General features: G+C 38.5%; 2 protein-coding genes across 6 annotated transcripts in view; both read right to left on the reverse strand.

Moving 5' to 3' along the window:
* The window catches only part of POLN (DNA polymerase nu), a 78564-nt gene extending 68478 nt beyond the window's left edge, over positions 1-10086 (reverse strand). For 4 of the 5 annotated variants that reach the window (XM_052682202.1, XM_052682200.1, XM_052682203.1 and 1 more), the window contains exons 1-4: positions 4481-10086; positions 3798-3991; positions 2237-2349; positions 30-184 (exon numbers count right to left, since the gene is read on the reverse strand). In XM_052682202.1, coding sequence (XP_052538162.1) covers positions 30-184; positions 2237-2349; positions 3798-3991; positions 4481-4861 — 843 coding nt within the window. In that variant the 5' untranslated portion in view covers positions 4862-10086. The remainder of the gene's footprint in view (positions 1-29; positions 185-2236; positions 2350-3797; positions 3992-4480) is intronic. The other variant, XM_052682201.1, reaches the window with a different exon arrangement.
* Positions 10087-12725: 2639 nt separating this feature from the next.
* Positions 12726-19304, reverse strand: HAUS3 (HAUS augmin like complex subunit 3). Its single transcript, XM_052682449.1, has 4 exons — positions 17598-19304; positions 16097-16533; positions 14259-14484; positions 12726-13034 (listed from the first exon to the last, which is right to left on the reverse strand). The coding sequence occupies exons 1-4, from the start codon at positions 18507-18509 to the stop codon at positions 12768-12770; spliced, it is 1842 nt and encodes a 613-aa protein (XP_052538409.1). The 5' UTR covers positions 18510-19304; the 3' UTR covers positions 12726-12767.
* Positions 19305-20791: the final 1487 nt, after the last annotated feature.

Here is a 20791-nt window from a genome sequence, read left to right on the forward strand (position 1 = left end):
CATTAAAAAAACTAAAACAAACTACTTACCAAAGAATTTCTCAAAGCACCTGTATCTGTATTTACTGTTTCCACTGAATAAGATTTTTCAAAATACTGCATTAGGCATTCAAAAGAGGGAACTGTGTCACTGGAGTTTATCAGCCACGCTGCAATCCTTGGATCCAACACGACGCTCTCTGCAACTACAAAAACCAGTTATTTCTGACAGTTAAAATATTTAAGTCACTTCTTGGGTAGATAAATACTTCTAAAATTTTGTCCGTCTGTCCTGTAGACACACATTATGAATAGACCTAAAATGATAAATACCTTGTAGCAATCACTTTTAAAATCTGCAACATATGAATATATGAATTCACATGAGTACATAAAGCTTTGATCTCAAAAATCACTTCTGTCCTGCAGAACCTTATGTGTTTATGCTGCACTTTCTCTTAGATCCACATAAATACATAGGATTGAACAAACCTAGTGCTGTTTAATGTCATATGCACTGTAGTACCACAAAGAAGAGGGGGGAGAAGCTAATAACTAGAATTCTGAGATATAGCTAAAGATAGATGTAAGCATCCTCTTAAGGAATCTTTAAGCAATTAAGTTCAGACAACAGCCCACAGGTACATGCTTATATAAATTAAACAATTCCCAGCTATACAACCTTCAGACTTGATTAGCTGGAAGACAGTTTAACGTCCATTACATACGTGACAGCTACAAGACCAATCTGATGAGAACCAGGCTTGTTCATCTCCGCTGATTTAACTGCTGCTGAAAAGCACTTTATGTTGCTGCTTACCAGATGGCAGGGAACAAGACCTTTTTTTCCCTGAAACAGCTTGGCCTGTGCTGGAGCAGCTAGATAAATGAAAGATACTTCAGCTGCATGGTTTCATGCGAAGGTTTTACGTAGCTCACCACCCCTTTCTTCAAATACAAAGAAGTTCTTCACCTTGGAAGCTAACAGATGCTAAGGAGCAGCCACAGAAATTGTCTCGAGGACATCCTGCTGAGTGCACTACTAAGAGATTCCTTCTCTTTTTTTTAGGGACTAGCTTGATTTGCAATGATGCAGCTTAAAGAAGTAGACGAAGGCCTGAATTCATTTGGAAAATAAAATTTAGGTATGCCCATAGGACTTTTACTGTTCTTTCAGCAGGAAATATTCTCTACAGTGATTAAATGAAACGTACACAACTGTGCTGAACAGGATTGCCATCAACTTAGATGATGCACTGTGAAGAGGCAGACATAGCAACACAGCCTCACTGAGGGGCAGTAACACTGCAGGCAGCTGATGGTTGTTGGAAAGACACCCAGAGGTTGCAGGAAGGCACTGTCCAATGAGATGCTGGACATCCACAAGTCCGTGTGACAACTGCTTGAAATGTGCACTGATTTTTTTTTTTTTTAAAATAAAATCTGAATTCTACTCAGAACACGTGGAAAAGAGAATCCTGCTACCAAACAGTGTTTGTGAGCTATTAGAGATCCTCCAACTATTTACAATGTGCACAAGAGTCTCCACTCTAATACTGATGAAGAATCAAACATCCCAACCATTTGCTCTTTCTTTCTCAAGTAAGATTTCCACTAAGTCAGCTCAGTTGTAAAGAGTTGTAACCATCAACTCAGTACTTGAAAGGGTATGACATCTGCAGCGTTAGGAGTAAGATATGTAATTAGGACAGAAGCAACCTGAAAGGACTGCAGCAAAACCAGAGTCAGGCTGAGATAAAAACGACCAGAAGAGATGGTGCAGATTAAAGCACAATTATGTGCAGATTGTGAAATGGTAGTCAAGACTCAAGTGCTGTATACCTCCTCCAGAATCACAGTGGCAAAGCACGCTACACTTCACCAGCGTGAATTAACGTAACCATGTATTCCACTGGTTGGCACATGGCAGTTTAAGGAAGTTTCTATGGGGAACATGAAACTCAAGGCAATTTAACCTGCTCAGCTACACACAGGATTGCTTTGAAAGCTTTTTTTTTTTCCACTGGAAATCATCCTTAAACTTCTCAACGTTTCAGCAATTCCTACTCTAAGAAGAAATACATCACCTCAATGTACCAACTCTCTCTCCAGAAACTCCCCAAGAAGGATATTCTTTTCCATTGTACTAGAACTGTTTTCCAGTATTTAACTAACCACTAACCTAATTGCTTCTGCACCTCGCAATTTTAACGCCACAGGCACAGCTCACAGGATTAAGTCATAGATTAGACAGTTACCTTGTTTCCAGCTAATTCCATTACCATAAATTTGAAGTACTGTCTTCAGGAAATCTTTCGCATTGAAGCAGATAACTGGAACTTTGCAACGTAGTATTTGAAACAACACTTGCCTGCACAGAGAAAGTTTCTGAATATGCACTATACTGCTATTAGATTTAGTTAAGTCATTTAATTTAAATTTTTAATTAGCAAGTTGTACTAAACTGAACAGCTAATAAAAGGCATTTATTTTAATAAGAATATAGTATTGTATCTGAATATTGATTTTTCAATTCAATACCTGAATCTCTATTCTATACTTAAACACACTAACAGATGGCTTACCTGCATGCATAAAGAAATCTCAACACTTAGAATTAAACACAATCCAAAAGAGCAACTTGCATGCCTATAATACTTCACTGTGCCTAAATGAGATCACGGAATCTTCTAAAGTTACTAGACAATCTAAATTGCTCTAATTGCCTACTGTTCAAAGGCTGTTTAAAACTACTATACTCTATCTCATTTTTCCATATCTTCCCATTCTTTTTTGAAAGCATCTATAGTTTCTGTATCCACGACATTTGAAATAGAACTATGAATACATTTCATTAATCATGTGTATCATTTTTATTTTATACAGCATAAAAAGGATAATTCCGTATAGGGCTTTCATGTTGATTTATTGTTAACAAAATGAAACCACAGTTCTTGGACAGGTTTAAGATATTTTATTTGAAATTTTCTAGGTCATAAGGTATTTCTGAGTATATTGTAGAATCACTATTAAACAACCTCACCGTTCTTGGAAGATATAAGCATTTAGAAAAAGCCTATAGTTAGAACGCGTAACTTATTCTTGAGTTTTTGTTGTTTTGAAGTACTTTAAATCCTAACACTGAGTTGTTTACAATAAATCAGTTATTACTGAAATTCATAAAGCATTATGAAAAAGTTTTATCATGTGACTATTATAGTGAAAAATCAATCTACTTCCTCCCATAATGGGATACTACTTCAAAGTCAATAAGGAATAAAAATGGATTTTGGTTATGCTAAGTGGAAGTTCAAACTAAAACCCAACTTGAAAAATTTAGCCCAACCATTAAAGAGATGCAAAAAATGCTTTTGTAATTTGTATGTTTCACTGCTACTGGATCACAAGAAAATCTCATTCAATATCTCAAAGTCATCTTAAAAGCCTACTGCTTTCTGTGCTCTGAAATTAAAAATATTACCAGAGGTCAAAAAGGCTATTTATAATAATCATGTTCTAGGATTACTATGTAAGAAATACAGGGAGGAAATGAAGATTAAATACAAAAAGAAAAATCTTGTGAGATTTGAGATTTATGTTTTTTGAGCCATATCTTTGTAGGGCATTCCTACAGCATTTCTAGGTGAATATATTAATACTATAAATTCGTATAATACTTAAAGACTGTGTATTAGTATATTAAATATTATCACAATCCCAGCCTCCTCCTGCAAAGAAATCAAGTCATCAATATCACTGCTGCCAAAAACACACTGCTGCCAAAAAGCAGAATGTTGCTTTATTCTTACATGCTCTTACCGGGCAAATTTGTTGTGAGCCTGTTCTTCTTGCTCCCAAAGGGAAGAGCATTCAGTTTCCAAATAAATGAATTTATCACTCGGACTAGCAGTGCTCCAAGTACTGGCAGTTGAAGAGAAACTGAGAGAGCAAAGGCGATCTGTTCGACTCTTCACTAATACAACAATTCCCTTCACTGACGAGGCTAAGGTGGTCTGTTAAGCATAATTACAGTGTTTCCTCTGAGATCTTTTATGCAATGCCAAAAAAATTTCCCAAGTATTTTGCAATATGAAAACTACAAGGTACAATAGTTACTGTATACACCATCGACATAATAAAGAAGGTTGCAAATGCTTCACCCTTAAAAAAAAAACAAAAAACAAAAAAAAAAAACCAACAAACTACTGTGACAGTCAAGGTAGGAAGAAGAAAAAAATATTTAAAGACTTGCTTGATGTATGCTAATGAGTGCTTGGCCCAAGAGGTTCCAGTTTCTTTAGATTTTATTTGGTAACTAAGAATAAAAGGCAGCCAGAAGTATGAAGATTTATCTCATTATAAATTAGTATTTTGGTAAGCAAGAATATTTTAAACTGCTCCAGATTCCACCTTCCCAATGAACATGGCTTTATATTAACCAGCCACATGCACAGTTCAAATAATTCAGCAAAACAGTCACCAAAAACCCACAGTTCACTAACCTGCTCTGAGTTAAGCTGTGAAGAGCCATCTAGAAATATCATGGTAGTTACAAAAGCCACTGCTTCTTTTATATTTGCAATCAATTCTCTTTTTTCTTCATATCCTAAACTCCTGATATCACAAAAATCATTTTCAGAATGCTCTGCTTGTCTGGAAGTCCAGTTGTATCTCCTCTCATGTGAAATGTGTTTCTTAACAAGTAATCTTTTTTTTCCCAAACAATACGTAGGTACCTCTTGCTTTCTTTTAAGGGGGGTAACTAAATTCTTTTCACCATCTGCCATGTTTCTTTCTTCTACTGTAAGGTTTCTTTCTCTATATCCCCATTCAGTAGAGCCTAATTCCCAGTAGAAGCTCAGGATTTCTTTGGTATGTGCCATCCTGACTGTCTCACCAGCAGTACTTTTTTCAGAGCTGGCAGATGATTTTAATAAGGCAACTGTGGAATCACTGATCTCCTGGAAAAATCAGAAAATATTCAGTGAACCAATTGTTCAACTTATTAGGAGACACAAAAATAAACATACATGAGTTCATTTAGCTTAGCTTTTCAGGATGTGATGCTCTACAGAAAAAAGTGTTAGTGGTAACATCAAAGAAGAGCCGATTTAAGGAAACTATAGGCCCAAAGAGCATATATATATATATATATATATGAATGTATAAGAACTGTAGACAGACAGCTAACGCACTAAAAGTGTATTCTCCAGTCAAACTGCAACAAGTTTTTACTGTTTAACACATAGCAGAATTTGAATTAGGACACTGAAGTAATTATAGAATCAGCAGTAAGTAATTATCTTTTAAAACTTCAAAAATAGGAACAAAACAAATTTAATTATCAAGTCAGAATAATAGAGGTGAACAATGATTAACCACAAAGCAGCAGCAGCAGCTTCTGGGAAGAACCAATCATCTACTAGAAATAATGACATAGCTGGAAGTAAATAACAGGCTTTCAAAGTCAGAAGATGTAGTTCCATAATTTATGTAGAATAATCTTGCTAAATGTGGTGAGTCAAAGTTTATCTCCTCAACATTACAGGATGGGTTTCCACTACTATTTACATTCATCTATGGCTTAAATCATTCTCATCAAGCCCATCTAAGAGCCAATTAAATTTGCAGTAAGCTACCCCATGCCAAAACTCCTAGATGGACTTGCAGTAAGTGCAATAATCACCAGAGTTGAGTAAGGAAGGCTGTAGGATTTGCAGCTGGGGTAGGGCTTCAGTTTTAATACCTGCAAATCATTTGACTAACTCAATAGACCTCAACCTCAGCCCAAGTTGCTACTGTTCCAGTTAGCCATTTCCATTCTTGGATTAGCACCTAGAATCAGAGTTGGAAGGGACTTCTAAAGGCCATCTAGTCCCACTCCCCTGCAATGAACAGGGACATCCACAGCTACATCAGGTTGCTCAGAGCTTGGTGCAGCCTGGCCCTGAAAGTCTCCAGGGATCGGGCATCTCTGGGCTACCTGTGCGAGGGTCTCACCACCCTCACTGTAAAAGATTTCTTCCTTATGCGTACCTGCACACACATTAAATAAATTCAGAGAGATGATTCAACAGAAAAATTAAGCTTCCCAATTTACAGACATTTTTCTTGTGAACCAGCTCACTTTGATTGTGAAACACCTAGTAGCAGCCTATGGGAGCACCAGAGATGGACACTAAAATAATATTTTAATTTTCAGCCACACAGCTGCTCTAAGGACATTCAGTAGACAGAATGATGCATTAATTTAGAACAGCTTATGGAGAGGATTTAATATCTAATGGTTCTGTTCTAGACCACGTGGGAACTATATGAGCTAGTTATGAATGAGAGGGTAATTTAGAAAACATAAGCCACTTCATTGCTGCTACAAAAAGCTTTTTCCAGTATTTTGCAAGGTATTTTCACATGCTAGCGATTATTCAGTCATAGAGGTTTGAGAACATTTTAAAATTACATTAGCTACCCAAATTTGGCAACATTCTACATTTATTTCTGGTCAATCTGTCAGAGAAGACTTTATAACCAGAGCAAGAGGGGGCCAAGACTCTCTACGGCAAATAGATAGCAAGTGCAAAATAAGATTAAAGTTATCTAAACCACAATGTATGCAATGTACTGCAACACAGTTTGTTATGGAAGAACTAGTCAATAACAACTTCAAGTCTACTATAAAACAGTTGCTTTTTTTAGTGCTATTTTACAACGTGCTTGCCTTTTCATTTTTCAGACCTGCATCCTTATCACCTAGTTTATCTTCCTTTGTCTTCTCTTTACCTTAAAAAAAAAAAAAAAAAAAGAAAATATTTTATAGCACAAATGAATCTGACCAGAGCATATAATTTGGTTTATAGAGTGCTAGATTACCAACCCTGTTACTAAAGTTAAAATAACTGCTATTAAGTTTTCTGTGGAAGATGTTTTCCTCAGACCGACACAATTCATGTTTAAAATGACCTGAATGCATTCTGAAACATGCATACACAAAAGTATGCTCCATCTCCCTTAAAAAAAATAATTTGACTTTGCTACAAAGAAGAAAACATTTTCTAGGGAACTCAGAAGGCACTTTACTGTAATATTGTAAGCATACACACTGCCATCCTTCAAAACACATTCAATTTTTGTCAAAGCAAAGCTATACAATAAAAACAACAAAAAAAGACACTATATATCACAGTTTACACAAAATCACAGGAGCTGAAAGGGACCTCCAAGAAATCATCAAGTCCAAAACCCTGCTAAAGCATGTTGCAGAGGTAGACATCCAGATCTTGAACATCTCCAGAGAAGGAGACTCCACAGCCTCTCTGGACAGCATGTTCAAATGCTCTGTCACTCACAGTGAAGAAGTTTCTTCCTCGTATCTGTATGGAACTTCCTGTGTTACAGCGTTTGCCTGTTGCCCCTTATCCTGACACTGAACACCTGTGAAGAGCCCAGCCCCATCCATTCAACTTCCACACTCCAGATAATCACAAACAACGATATTTATAGTTTAACATGTTGTTAGGTAGTACTATTCTCAGAAATACTCTTCAATAAAATATTTTCTTTGCATTTGGCCTAGAAAAAAAAAAATTGACCACACTCCATTGAGAAGTTACTTCTTACCACATTGCTCACCCTTGCAAGAGAATGGGTATTTTAAGACAAGAAGAGAGAGCATGGAAAACTCAGACTGATCAAACTGACACAAAGGTGAGTCATGACCAGCATAACAGCACAGAGTAGGATGGCTCTCAGTGCTGGGTTTAAGACAGAACCCCAGCCCATAGCATAGTTGCTAACCTGAGCACCTCTGAACTACCAGTGATATTTTAGCCTAGAGTTCTTCTGAAAGTTTAAGGAAGGCTTTGTAACGTCAGGACTTTGCACAGCATGAATGAGAAAGTTAAGATGTGCCTTCTCCTTTCCTTCCCTCAACACCACCCTGGAGCCCAACAAGAGAAGTAAAAGAAGGCTGGAATAAAAGAACGAAGGGCAATAGGCAAGCAGCTCTTAAAATTCCAGTGAGCACAGTAAAAGAACTTCTGTGAAATATGCGCTTCTGCAGTCTGTAATTAGAACTCTTACCTCTAGATCCTTCTACTGCCTAGCAATTCAAAAAGAAACCAAAAAACACGCATGAGCAAAACACATATTCCTTTCTAACTGCTGGTCCAGAAATCCTGCTGATTTCTGCTACAAAACTTGCATTACCAGCAGCAAGAAATTCTGAACCTAACATACTGCTTTCACTGAAACTGTTTGATTATAATAACGTTTTGACTAGGTAAACCAGGATCCTGTATTTAAAAGACTAAAAAAGCATTTTAAAAGACAACTACTTTCCCCAGAAGAAACTAAACACATTATTTTATAATATTATACGCATCTCACACTGTATAATTTGTTATTTATCTCCAGTTAAGATACCTAACTGGTGGGATGCATCAAGAAAACCGAACCTAAAATTCACTCTTCCACAATAATAAGATTATAATTTACAATGATAGTAACATGATTTTGCATTCAGTGCTCTTAACTGCTTAAAGTATCTAGATATTTTTTCTTAAAAAGTTCATCCTCCTGAGAAAATAAGGTTTATTTTCCCTCCTTCAGCACACAGTATTGAGTAAGACATACACAAGCGGCTACACAACTTTTCAGTTCCTGCCTTATGTTAGGAAGTATCACCAGATGGCAGTAGAAAGCCATCCTAGCCTTCAAACTTGGCAAAAGCTGGAGTCTAAAAGTGCTGACACACCATTAACATTATCTACCTCGCTCTACCTCTGGAATTTACATTCACTTTTTCCCCTAGAATTGCACAGAGTGAGCTGGTAATGAGCATGTTTGGGAAGAAAAGACTGTGAGCCTGGAGAGTTCACAGGGCTTCTCCTAATTTTTCAGCATCTGTACTGCAAGTATCTAGTAGAGTTTCAAGCTGATGCACATTTACAGTGTTAATTAACGCTAAGAAATTAACATCTATATTACTACAGGTTAGGAAGGAAAAAAACACAGTAAAATTCAGGCTAACAGCAACCTCCCAGTTTCTTGCGCTCACACAGTGATATTTAACCAGGAAAGACACATCAAATACTACAGTTATTTCTTAATTCCTGAGGTTCAGTGTTGTGTGCTTGCATTTCAGTTTTTCAGCTGAAAAGAGAGACGCTTAAGAAGGCCAATACTCACACTGATTATTTTTTCTGCTAGTCTGAACTCCTGTAGGAATAGACCGCAAAGCTGACATAATCCTCTGAGCAGTATCAGATAAAGGCACCTCAGAAATCCCACATCCTATGTATGATGTGTAATGCTCCATTTTTATGATTAAGCCTAAACACAGAATACACATATGAATTATGCATTGTATCAGTCAGAAACCAGTCTGCACTTTAATTCTGTTTAAGTTAAAGACAAAATACAATAACTGTGTTCAGCCATCCATTTGCCTTAATAGATTTTCTCCCTGACATGCCTAAAGTATTCTGAAGTACTGCAAATAAAAGTTAGCAATTACAAAACCTACAAAGTGAAACATCTTGAAATACAAAGTTTTAGTACACTGATAAAAATTATCACAGAATGGCCAGGGTTGGAATGGGCCTCAAGGATCATGAATCTCCAACCCCCCTGCCACATGCAGGGCCACCAGCCTCCACATTTGATACTAGACGAGGCTGCCCAGGGCCCCATCCAACCTGGCCTTGAACACCTCCAGGGATGGGGCATCCACAGCCTCTCTGGGCAGCCTCATCAGGTTCCAGAGGTTCCAGTATCTCACCATTCTTCTCTGTAAAGAATTCCCTCTGACATCCAACCCATATCTTCCTTCCCTCAACTTAAAACCATTTCCCCTTGTCCTTCTAAAAATTATTCAGTCTTAAGTACAGCTAACTTCTAATAAGACTGACAAACAATTACTCTGTTATTACTGTTGAAAATACTCCCCCCCAATACATTCAATCTAGCCTATATCTAACATATGCACAACTTTACCTATATCTATCATATGTACAACTTTACTGTTGTTAGTCCTCAAGTTTTAATTCATGGATATTCTTCTTGATCTAACTGTCAAAACAGCACCAACTTGTGATGAAAGAAGAGTTACTATCATAGAATCATAGAATCATAGAATCACCAAGGTTGGAAAAGACCTAAAAGATCACCCAGTCCAACCGTTCACCTATTCCCAATAGCTCCTACTAAACCATGTCCCTCAATACAACATCCAGTCTTTCCTTGAACACCCCCAGGGTCGGTGACTCCACCACCTCCCTGGGCAGTCCGTTCCAGTGCCTGACCACCCTTTCCGAAAAGTAATACTTCCTAATGTCCAGCCTGAATCTCCCCTGCCGTAGCTTGAAGCCATGCACAAAGATCAGTGATACAGTTTTAGAAAACATGCATACAAAAAACCTTCTATTTCATAAGTTCATAAGTTCATAAGTTCTGTATAATTTACATAGTCAAGTATTAACATGACTACATTGGTCAGTGTAAAGTCAGCCATGTCTAAAGCCTGTACAAGGTTTAAGCACAGCTACTGATGTTCTCAATTTTACCCTTTCTTTCCTCCCCTCTCCAAAAGCAGCTGCTTTTCCACTTGTAGAGTATGGCTACAAGACAATACATACAAAATACTTGGAGCCACTAGATAAAAAAGCATTTGGGAGAACTAGAGACAAGGCACCCATACTGACAGATGGCTTGACTTCACATAGCTAGATCAGTACAAAGCACAGAACTTACCACAAACACTAGGTATGCACGCAACATTTCCAAAGGACTCAAGATAGTACATTCTCCACCAAGAACTGCTGTTAAGTAATTTCATTCCTATACAAATATGTTATTCTGATCTTCTTTTACTAAGTTCTGTGTATAAATAGCCTTTCAGGTCAAGTCTGACTATCAACAATACACCCTTTTCTTTACACAGAAATATTTTTCTTAGTTCAAGATCACAAGCAGATTGCTTACAGTCTAACTTGTACAAGAAATTACTTACAAACACAAAAAACTATCAAAGAGGAATAGTCATCAAGCCACATTAAGTTTTGCCTAGTAGCTATCTAGCTCCAAAGAGGTAATCCTGTCTCAGTTTGTGTATGCAATAATCTAAAGCTTTCATAATAGCTTGAATTGTAGATGTAGAAGACAAAGAGCATCTCTAAACTTGTTTGTGAGAAAGAAAAATGAAAACACCACATGACCAACCTCCAGCACAGCGCTCAAGAACCTTAAGCAGAGTAAAACAGTGAGGGATTTTTGAAGTCACAGGATACTTCTGGTCATAACCCTTGCAAATTATGTACTGCCACACTGCATGATGCAAAGCCATAAAAGAAAAATCTAACTGACTTTCATGGAATCTAACAAAAGATACCAGAAAAAAAAAAAATCACTATTTTGTCAAACAAAATAATGCACTATACAGTGAAAGCTGGTTTGCAAGTTGATACTAAGCAAGAAGATAGCAGTAAGATTTTCCTTTTCCAGACATTCCACAAGCCAGGAACACAGTCTTCTCCTAACTTTTAAAATTGCTTTTTTAAAAATTGTTTTTTATTATTTCTATCATTGTTTTCTTACAGGATAAAAATATTTCCTAACTTCCCATAGAGGGAAGCAGTAGTCTTCAGATTCAAACTCTGGAGCCTATCAAAATGAGAACCCAGAAGATTAAAAATAAACAAGACACCATTCATGAACATATACTAACATACAGATATGCCACAAATATTGACAGCATTGAACTAAATTTAATGACAAACAACATATGGATCTAAACAGCATGAAAACTAGGCATAAAGACATCAAACCAATAAGCTAAAAATTATACATTTAAGAATAAGTTACATAAATGTAGACATTAAAAGCTTGAAGCCAAAATATTTTTTGAAATACTACTACTGAAGTTGAAGCTAATTTACTAGCCTTCATCAATATGTGCAACACTTGAAAGTAAGTACAGCTGATCAGAAAACAAGAGCCTGGAGTATTTTTATACTACAAAATCATATTTAGTGCCATTGGTCTAAAAGGAAGCCTATACAAAAATTTGATAAGCAGTCTTAATACCAGTCTATGCAGGAGTATGAAGACATCATTCAAATGCCTGGCAACACAAATCAGAGAGTAAATACTGTGTAAAGATATCCCCAAAATGTTCAAGTCTAAAAGGTGAAAGCTCTCTCTTTGAGAAGTTTGCTATAAGTGGGGACTAATTTCTACAGAGAAGGCATAAATGAAGTGATGACATGGTGGTCAAACAGCCAACAGATTCTGGTACATATTTATGTACATTTCTATATAATGAAAATAAATCTTAGAGAACTAAGTGAAGCAGAATCGTATCATTTCTGCCTTGGAGAACTTTCCTCTATGGAAGGAAGCACATTACCATTTATGTTCCAAAATCTGGAATCCCTCTTTACTTCATGTACTGGAAGTTTCTTACCATGCAAGAAAACCAATCCCAAGGGTTTGAAGCTTTCTTTTGCTCTATGCTGCACAAGGTGGAAATCAACATGCAGCCCAGCAAAAGAGCGACGTGTATGCAATTCATTCAAGCAACCAATATGTTCATTAATACTGAAGAACTTGAACCGAATGACCAAATGCCAAAGCCATGAAGCAGCATATAACCCAAACATGGTAACTGTGGCAGCTAAACACACACTGCAATGACAGATAAACCTTCACCTTGATAAGCTAATGCTTATCATTCCATAAACTTGTAGACAGTTTACATTAACATGGTTTTTTATCTTCAGAATACACTGAAGGTTAAGTATTAAGGAATTCACTGGTGGTGAAATTCTCATGTTCCAGAGCACTGGCTTTAGCCTCTGACTGCTGTTCAAGCTTCTCCACCATCTCTTTCAAGTGGTTCTCATCTTTGAAATAATACACATACAAGTTTCTTTCCATCTGATGCAGCTTATTGGACGCTAAGAAGTTTCTCTTTGACTTCACATCAGCAGTAAGATCCATAATTAGTTGATTTAGTTTATTTAAATCACCTTCCAGTTGATGAAACTGCTCAGTAAGTTCCTAACAAAAGATACACAACACAAAAATGTTATTTTTGTATCATTAATACACCAAAAGACTTTCATATTTTAGTTCAATTGCTTTTGGAAGCCTTTTTAAAAAAAAAAAAGTGAAAAATCATTAAAAACAATATTGTATGATAAATCCTGTATATGTAGCTGTGGATCTGCATGTATCTGCATCAGGTTATGAAAATGTAATTTAATTTCCTTCCTTACTAAAACAGATGAATTAAGACTGTAAGAACCTGTCCTCCAACTATATAGATGGTTGAACAACACTGCCTATCAAGTCTTCATTACTAGTCAAAAGGGAAAAAAATCAAACAGAAAAGCAACTTAATTTTAATATGAGATAACTGCAAAATACAGTTCTCCTAATTGTCATTCTTATGATAGTTCAGGGTAGGCAGGTTAGTTACCTACTAGCACATTATTTCCCTATAAGAACTATTTTTCCTGATGCCAACAGAAAAATGTGTCACTGTTTTAAGTCACTTGGAGCAATAAAGAGTACACTATGGAGGCAAAAACCTTTAATCCCTAAGAAGGCATTGTTCTAATTACAAAGAATAACTTATTTGTAAGACTGTTCTGTATGTTGTGAATAGAGTCAAATATTATTAATTATATATTATTCATGCATTTTCTAATGCATGTAAGTAAGGATTGTGGAACAAGTGAAGGCTTCTGTTGCATTTTTCAGATATCTATAGTTGCTTACTATAACAAAATTGCATTTAACCTTATTCCCCTTCCAAAGCAGCTGCAAAAGCCATCCAGGAGCTCTGTCATAGAATTGTCCTAGAAAAATATCCTTCAAAAATCCCAAAATTCTTACTTCCTACATATGAGCCAATACAGCCAGACCATCTTAAGGGGCCAGACCATTATATTCAGGTGAATATTTGTATGAATTTTCCTGTGACACCATAGCCAGAAGACATTTTCCACACCATAAATCTATACATGACTGTAACTGCCTTTGAAAGAAATAAGTGTTAGATGCCACCATTGCTTCAAAACCAATAAATTATTCCCTGCCAACCTATGCAAAATCCCACACTTGCTAAGAACAACACCACCACCCGCCCATCATCATTACACTACTAAGTTTGTTGATGACATGTTGTGGCCATTTTATGCCTACAGCCCTTATACCTGTCTCAGTAAAAGAGCACAACAGGCATGGATACAATCATTTAATGACGACATGAGGACATACCCGACTGGTGAGTAGTATCTGATTTCCTCCACAGTACAGAGCATCACGAAGAGCATTTACATCACTGTCCAGTTTGGACAACAAGAGAGACTGCTCCTGAGAAGACACTGCTAGCTGCTCTTCTGCTGTCACACAATCCTGATTTAATTTCTGAGCCATCTGTTCCAGGTTTTTGTATGTTTTAAACAGTTGTTTTTTGTTTTCTCCTTCCAAAAGCTGGTAGAGCCTGGAACAAATGAAGTTAGACACAAGCATTTTTGAGTTACTTAAGCATTCCTGGCATTATGAGTCAAGAGAAGATCTTCATGTTGAGAAGTTCAAGAAATATGTAGATATGGTATTACAGAATATGGTCTAATGGGCAATACTGGTGGGAGGTGGATGGCTGGATTAGATGATCTTAGAGGCCTTTTCCAACCTTAATAATTCCATGATTCTAAATTAGACCGAGGACCAGCAAAGTACATAAGTTGTAAGAGTACTGCTGATATAATGCTGTATCTGCCACTGATATGTACATAGGTCATGAGTGATCCACAGGACTCCGAAATATTCCAAATGGCAAGCAACAGCAGTGAAATATGTTCTTATTAACTGTGACTTTAATAACAATGCCAACTCATTCAAGAGGATGACAACACACTCTTTTGCAAACTATTTCCTACACTTCAAGGACAGCAGTGCTGAGAAAATGCCAGAACTCCATGGCCAGTGAGAAATTAAAAAATCTTTGAAATTTTACAGCTTACTGCTTTCTATCTATGGAAAGACCACTAAGGAATTCTACACTGGGTTATGAATCATGCAAAAGACAGCAATATTTCGCTATAACTAAACAGAACCATAACTTAACACTACATCAGGAACAGTCACTTCTCTCACTGCTGCTAACTTGATCAGTTGCTACTGCCACCTCTGCATATTAAAGTCTCCAGAATTTGGAGAATCATTGAGCCCCAATTAGGTATCAGAGTGCTTTTAGGGAGAGAAGCACTATTTCAAAGGTAACTGAGTTTATTTCATCTACTGCTCATAAACCACTCAGGATTTACAACTCCGTCATGAGCAACAAGGCCAGTCTTTTTAAAGAATAAAAAAGCAAACAAGCAGTCAATAAACATTGTTACTGAGTCACAAAGAATCTCAATAATAAAACGTTACAGTTTTTCAACACAGACACAACTTGGGTAAAATGAATCCTACCTGATTCTGCCATTCACTGCTCAAGACTAAATTATCAATCAGTCAGCTACTAAAAAAGCCACTTCAACAGTTTAAAGAAGGGGTAAAAGCCTAATATCACCTATAATTATAGAACACACCTAATGAAAAAGTTTAGGTACCTCGAAGTGACCACAACACAGTACATCCTGCTGTACCACTTGAGATACAGGAAGACTGAATCACTTCAATGGTGAAAAAAATCCTATATGGGCAACAGGATGCAGGTGGCAAGTCAAGCAGTACCAATGAGCTAAACGCATTTCTTACATCCCAGGAGTTGTTCCTGTCCTCCATTACATAAGAAGTTTTGTAGGCTGAGCAGATGAGGCCATGGATATTGCCTGGGATATTACTGCTACTAACAGCTCTCTGCACCTGCACTTCTGGAAAAGCCTTCAAGATGTCTGAATTTGCTAAACATTCATTACATTCTCAATATTGCTTAGAAATGCTTTGGCAAGGTTAACATCTCATACCTTGAAAGCTTCAATTCTGGAGAATTTCAAACATTAAGTAGCTATGGCAAGTAACTAATAACAATTGAGAATGCTTTGCTTACCTACATCTTCCCAACTTAATTAAAAAAAAAAGTCAAGGTTCACTTTAACACTTACCTACAAGAGAAATCATCCTTTGAACTAATAGCGTTCCTTGGCTTTGCAAGTTCAGTTTGCTTAGATAACACCTCTAGTCTCTGCTGCATCTCATTACTGCTCTGTTTCAGAGATTCTATCAGATTCTCAAGTTGACAGTGGATGTCTTTGTGTTTCTTCAATTCAATGTCATAGGCTAGCTGAATAAGTTCAAGTGACGCTTTCTGTCTTATCAGATGGCTGCAGATCTCATCCTGTTTAGAAGCGAAATGGTCCTGCTGAGCAATCTCACGATCCAGGGCAGCCATTACCACCGGCGCAGTGAACAGCTGTGCATGCTCTTTCAGAAGGGAAGGCAGATCTTTGTTGTTTATTTCAGCTATCTGCTGCTTAATCGTAGAGATTTCATCATTTAAACTAGATATTTTGGCCTCGACATTTTCTTGCTTTTCAATACCCTGCATAAAGCAAAACATATCAATCCCTTCACAGTTCCCTCAGATTTTTGTTCACCTTTCTTCATTCTGCTTTCCTAACACATTTCCTCAGGTCACACAAGAATTATGTACTCACATGAAGATCAAAGCATCATCACAATTAAATGAGAACTCTGCAAGCAGCTTTACAGACTTACTTCACAATATACAAGGCAAATACAGATTTAAGATGGTAGGCATCGTATATATTTCGAGAAATAATTAAATCTGCTCTACTGCAGAGCCATGAAACACTTCATCACAGAAAAACTGTATCTGTATTTTAGTTCACACCTAGATTTCAACCAGATCTAACTGAAATGTCACATGCAAAAAAAGTTTACATTCAGCCAGATGACTATCAATACTGCCCATCAGAACTAACCTTTTTCAAATGACTCTAATCAATCAAGCACAATATGCCTGTCCACAAATGAGAACATACCAATGTAATGCCTCAAGTTAGTCCATGACTGCAGTATAAGCTAATTTTCCTCCTTCTGTTACAAATCCCTCACATTCGTAAATATCACATCTGCCCATCACTCGATGGGACACCTGTGGGATTTCAACGACACAACTCATTGCTCTGGTATCTAAAACATATCAACATTATGTCTCCACGTTATAAATTCCCAAGTCACTGAACTAAAACCTGGAGGTTTTTTTCCCCTATGGGAAATATTAACAAGAATATATATCACAGTAGCCTCCATAAGCAAAATTTAAAGTTAAGGTTTTGATTACTGTACAAAACAATGGAGACAGTTACAACTTGAAATTGCAGAGTTTAACAAAATTAGAAAGGTACTGCTAAGAACTAGTTTTTTTAATGCAATAAACTCGAGAATGTAGAATTCAAGGTACTCTGTCATACTGAAAAAACTCCTAAGCTAGCTCCTACTCACTGGAGCCACTTCACAAGTACAAAACTAAAACCTCAATAAGTGCAATTCCACTATGTAAAAACAGTAGAACTAATAATTCAAAAGCATGCTTCTCTCTGTTTAAAACTCTACAACCTTATAAAGCCATTTGCCACTTACCTTGCTCTTTGAGGATTGCAGCATGCTCTCTGCACACTCTATAGCTGAATTCAAGCTCTCTTCTTCAGCTTGCAAATCAATTAGCTGACGCTGAGCACAAATGTACGCTGCCTGGAGGCTGGCAATCTCCTGACTCTTTCCACAAGCTTCAGTAGTCTCAGCACAAGTGACACGTTTGCTAATATCTGCAAGCTCAAAGTTGTCTCCGTGCAAATTTTCAGCCAATTCTGACATGCCCTGATAAAAATGCTTTTTTGCATATGAGGCAAGTGCTGCAGTGCAGTGCTCTTCCTGAGACAAATACTTGTCCAAGGAAAGCTGGGAAAAAAACACTGGATGCAAACCTGATCCTTGTTCTGAAGCCGAAGCAGTGAAGAAAGAGGCCAATTTCTTGACTCTATCCACAAGAGACTGCAGTTCATTATTAAGCTTATTATTTGCTGCAGTAAACAGTTCCAGACCTTCTTTCAAATCTCTCTGTGTTTCTTCCTCTTTGATTTTTAGCGTCTGTAACATGCTGCTGTTTTCAGAAATCATCATCTGAAGCTTATTATGCTGATGGATTGTAAGACTTTTCACTTTCTGAAGAGCTTGAAACTCATCCTCTAATTTCTTAAGTTCCGCTTCCTTCTCTTGTCTGTTGCCTGAATCTGCTGGCTTACAGGTTTTAAGGGCTTCATCCAATGCATTTCCTTCTAAAATGGGCTTTCCAGAGTCAAGAAGACTATTAAAATCTTGCAGCTCTTTTTCAGATAACACATGCTGCTCATTTACAGTTCCACAAAACCACTCCAGAAATGATTTGTCTTCTGAAGACTCAAATAGCCAGTCAAAATCCTCTCCATTGAGCTCAACGGCTTTTGGATATCCAATTTTCTTAAGAATTTCCACAAACTCCTTCCCACAGCTCATGATTTAAGTATTTTTGAAAGCAGAGAAGATTCAAATATGTGGAAAATTTCTAGGGGATTATTCTAGCGTGGGCTTTTTTTGGTCATTTTAAGGGAATACTCAGTATTCTAACACAGAAGTGTGTGCATAGGAAAGTGAAAGTAGCAGATCACACCACAGAACTGAACTCTACCATGGGCTACAATTGTTAGTAAGACCAGAAAGCAATTTTTATTTCAAGGATGTCTTAGGGCATTCCTGTCCTGATCTGATAACCAAGACGTTTCTTGACAACAATTACATCCCAAATATTTGCAAAAATATATCGTTTTGCACAGCGAAGGTGACTTTAAGACTGAAATCGAATTTCACCATTAATTCTAAACTAACAGATCCACACAAATAGCGCACACATCGCTGCCCTGCTGGAGTGTCTCACTTTGATAGCTTCCCACATCCTTAATTTAAGTCTTTTTAACTCCTCCAAAACGAGGGAAGCTTTCAGTCTGCCCTAAAAATAAAGCTAGAAGACACCAAACAAAAACTCAAACTCTCGTTTGTATCTTTTACTTCCGCAGCGAACAGAATCTTGTCTTCTAAGGCTTCGTCTTTATATTTCCCTCTGAAAATAGAGCAAGAAGTCCTTTACCATACAAATACCAAAGCAATTACAAGAAGGCGACTCGGAGCACGCACTCTGTGGTGCAACCAGGCACCGAAAGGCAGCCTTCAGACCAACAGCCCCGACGGGACGCCGGGGGCCGCTTCCCTCAGGACGAGGAGCGGGCAGCGTTACTCACCACAGCGCGGTGCCCAGCGGCAGGCGGGCAGGCGGGACGAGCCGCAGCACTAAGAAGCGCTCGGGCAGCCCTCCGCGAGGCAAGGGAACGGCGGCGGGCTGCGAGAAGAAGAGGGAGGGGCGGGCGGCCGTTATGGCGCCAACGGTCAAAACGCCCGCCGCGCGCCGCTCTCGCGCAGCCTCCATCCGCTGAAGCCTACTGCGCACGCGCGCATCTCCTCCTCGCGAGCCGCCTGCCTGTCGTAGAGGCGCGTGCGCAGCCCTACGCGGGGCTTGGCCGGAAGCAGCCGTGACGTCATGCGGGCGGGTTGCCCGCGCGCGGCGGCCGTTAGGTGTCCGCTGTGGCGTTCTGTCAGCGCGGCTTTCGGCCTCGATTCTCGTTGTGGCCGCTCGTGTGCAGCCCTGTACCGCAGCCTGTGGCTTTCCTGCTGTCCTCCAGCGTAAAAGGAGGGTAGTGGTGTCTGCCATTTAACGCGGCTCGGTGCTGAGCAAACGGCACCGGACTGCGGTGTTCAGTGCGCAGCCTGAAGCTGAGCAGTGCAGAGGAGGGCCTGGCGTTTGCCTGTAGAGCCGTCGTGCTTGCAGTGGAATTGGCCTGTGAAGCTGCTCTCAGAAAACAAACAAAAAACCCTGCAACTAAATTTTTATACTTTTGTAGTGTTTTTAATAGGGAAAATTATACTGAGGCAGCTGGTGATGTGAACAGGCAGTAAATGCTGGGTGGGGGAACACTGGAAATGCCTGGCTGGGTCAGCGGTGCTGCTGACGGGTCCTCTGTGACGGCAGAGGATTGCTCAGCACAGACCTGGACACCTGTAGAGCCCATAGGCAACTGTGTTGGTGCTTTTGCTCATGTCTGCTGCTTTCATCTTTTCATGATCTTGACCACCAATTTGTCTAATCCCTTTTTGAACCTACTGATGCCATCCAAAGCTTTGCAGGCCAACGAATGCCAGAACTTCACTAGCTGCTGCTTTAAAAATACACTTTCTTTGATGTTTTTGTTTTTTTTTAAAAAAAAAACTATTGCCTCCTTCATCTCATCAAATGACTATTGGCTCTAGCACTGCAGGATTAGGTGAACATCGGCTCTACATTTATCTTGCCTCTTGTCTTCCTAAAAATTTAGAAATCACAAGTAAATATTCCATCAGCTTTGTCCTCTGCAATATGAAGAATTGCAAAATTTGACCTTTGCAAGGAAGTGCTTGATTACTTCAATTATCTTTTTTCTGCACCTTCCACATTGTTGCTGTGCATTTCTTCATAGGATCATAGCATGGCTTGGTTTGGAAGGGACCTCAAAGCTCACCCAGCCCCAACCCTCTGCTATGGGCTGGTTGTCCCACCACATCAGGCTGCCCAGGGCCCATCCAACTTGGCTTTGAGCACGTCTAGGGATAGGGAACCCACAGCTCTCTGGGCAGCCTGTGCCAGGGCATCACCACGCTCTGAGCGAAAACAATTCCTCCTGATGTGTAATCTAAATCTCTCCTCTTTTAGT

The sequence above is a fragment of the Tympanuchus pallidicinctus genome, unplaced genomic scaffold (genome assembly GCF_026119805.1).
Source record: "Tympanuchus pallidicinctus isolate F22 unplaced genomic scaffold, pur_lepc_1.0 scaffold2, whole genome shotgun sequence".
NCBI classification, from domain to species: domain Eukaryota; kingdom Metazoa; phylum Chordata; class Aves; order Galliformes; family Phasianidae; genus Tympanuchus; species Tympanuchus pallidicinctus.

What these genes read in the sequence shown, in the direction of transcription:
- HAUS3 (XM_052682449.1), bottom strand. Translation starts at nt 18,509, where the DNA reads ATGAGCTGTGGGAAGGAGTTTGTGGAAATTCTTAAGAAAATTGGATAT. An exon ending in TGCAATCCTCAAAGAGCAAG is followed by an intron (nt 16,534 to 17,597) that starts GTAAGTGGCAAA and finishes TGCTTTATGCAG; the next exon opens with GGTATTGAAAAGCAAGAAAA. An exon ending in AGATACTACTCACCAGTCGG is followed by an intron (nt 13,035 to 14,258) that starts GTATGTCCTCAT and finishes ATCTTTTGTTAG; the next exon opens with GAACTTACTGAGCAGTTTCA.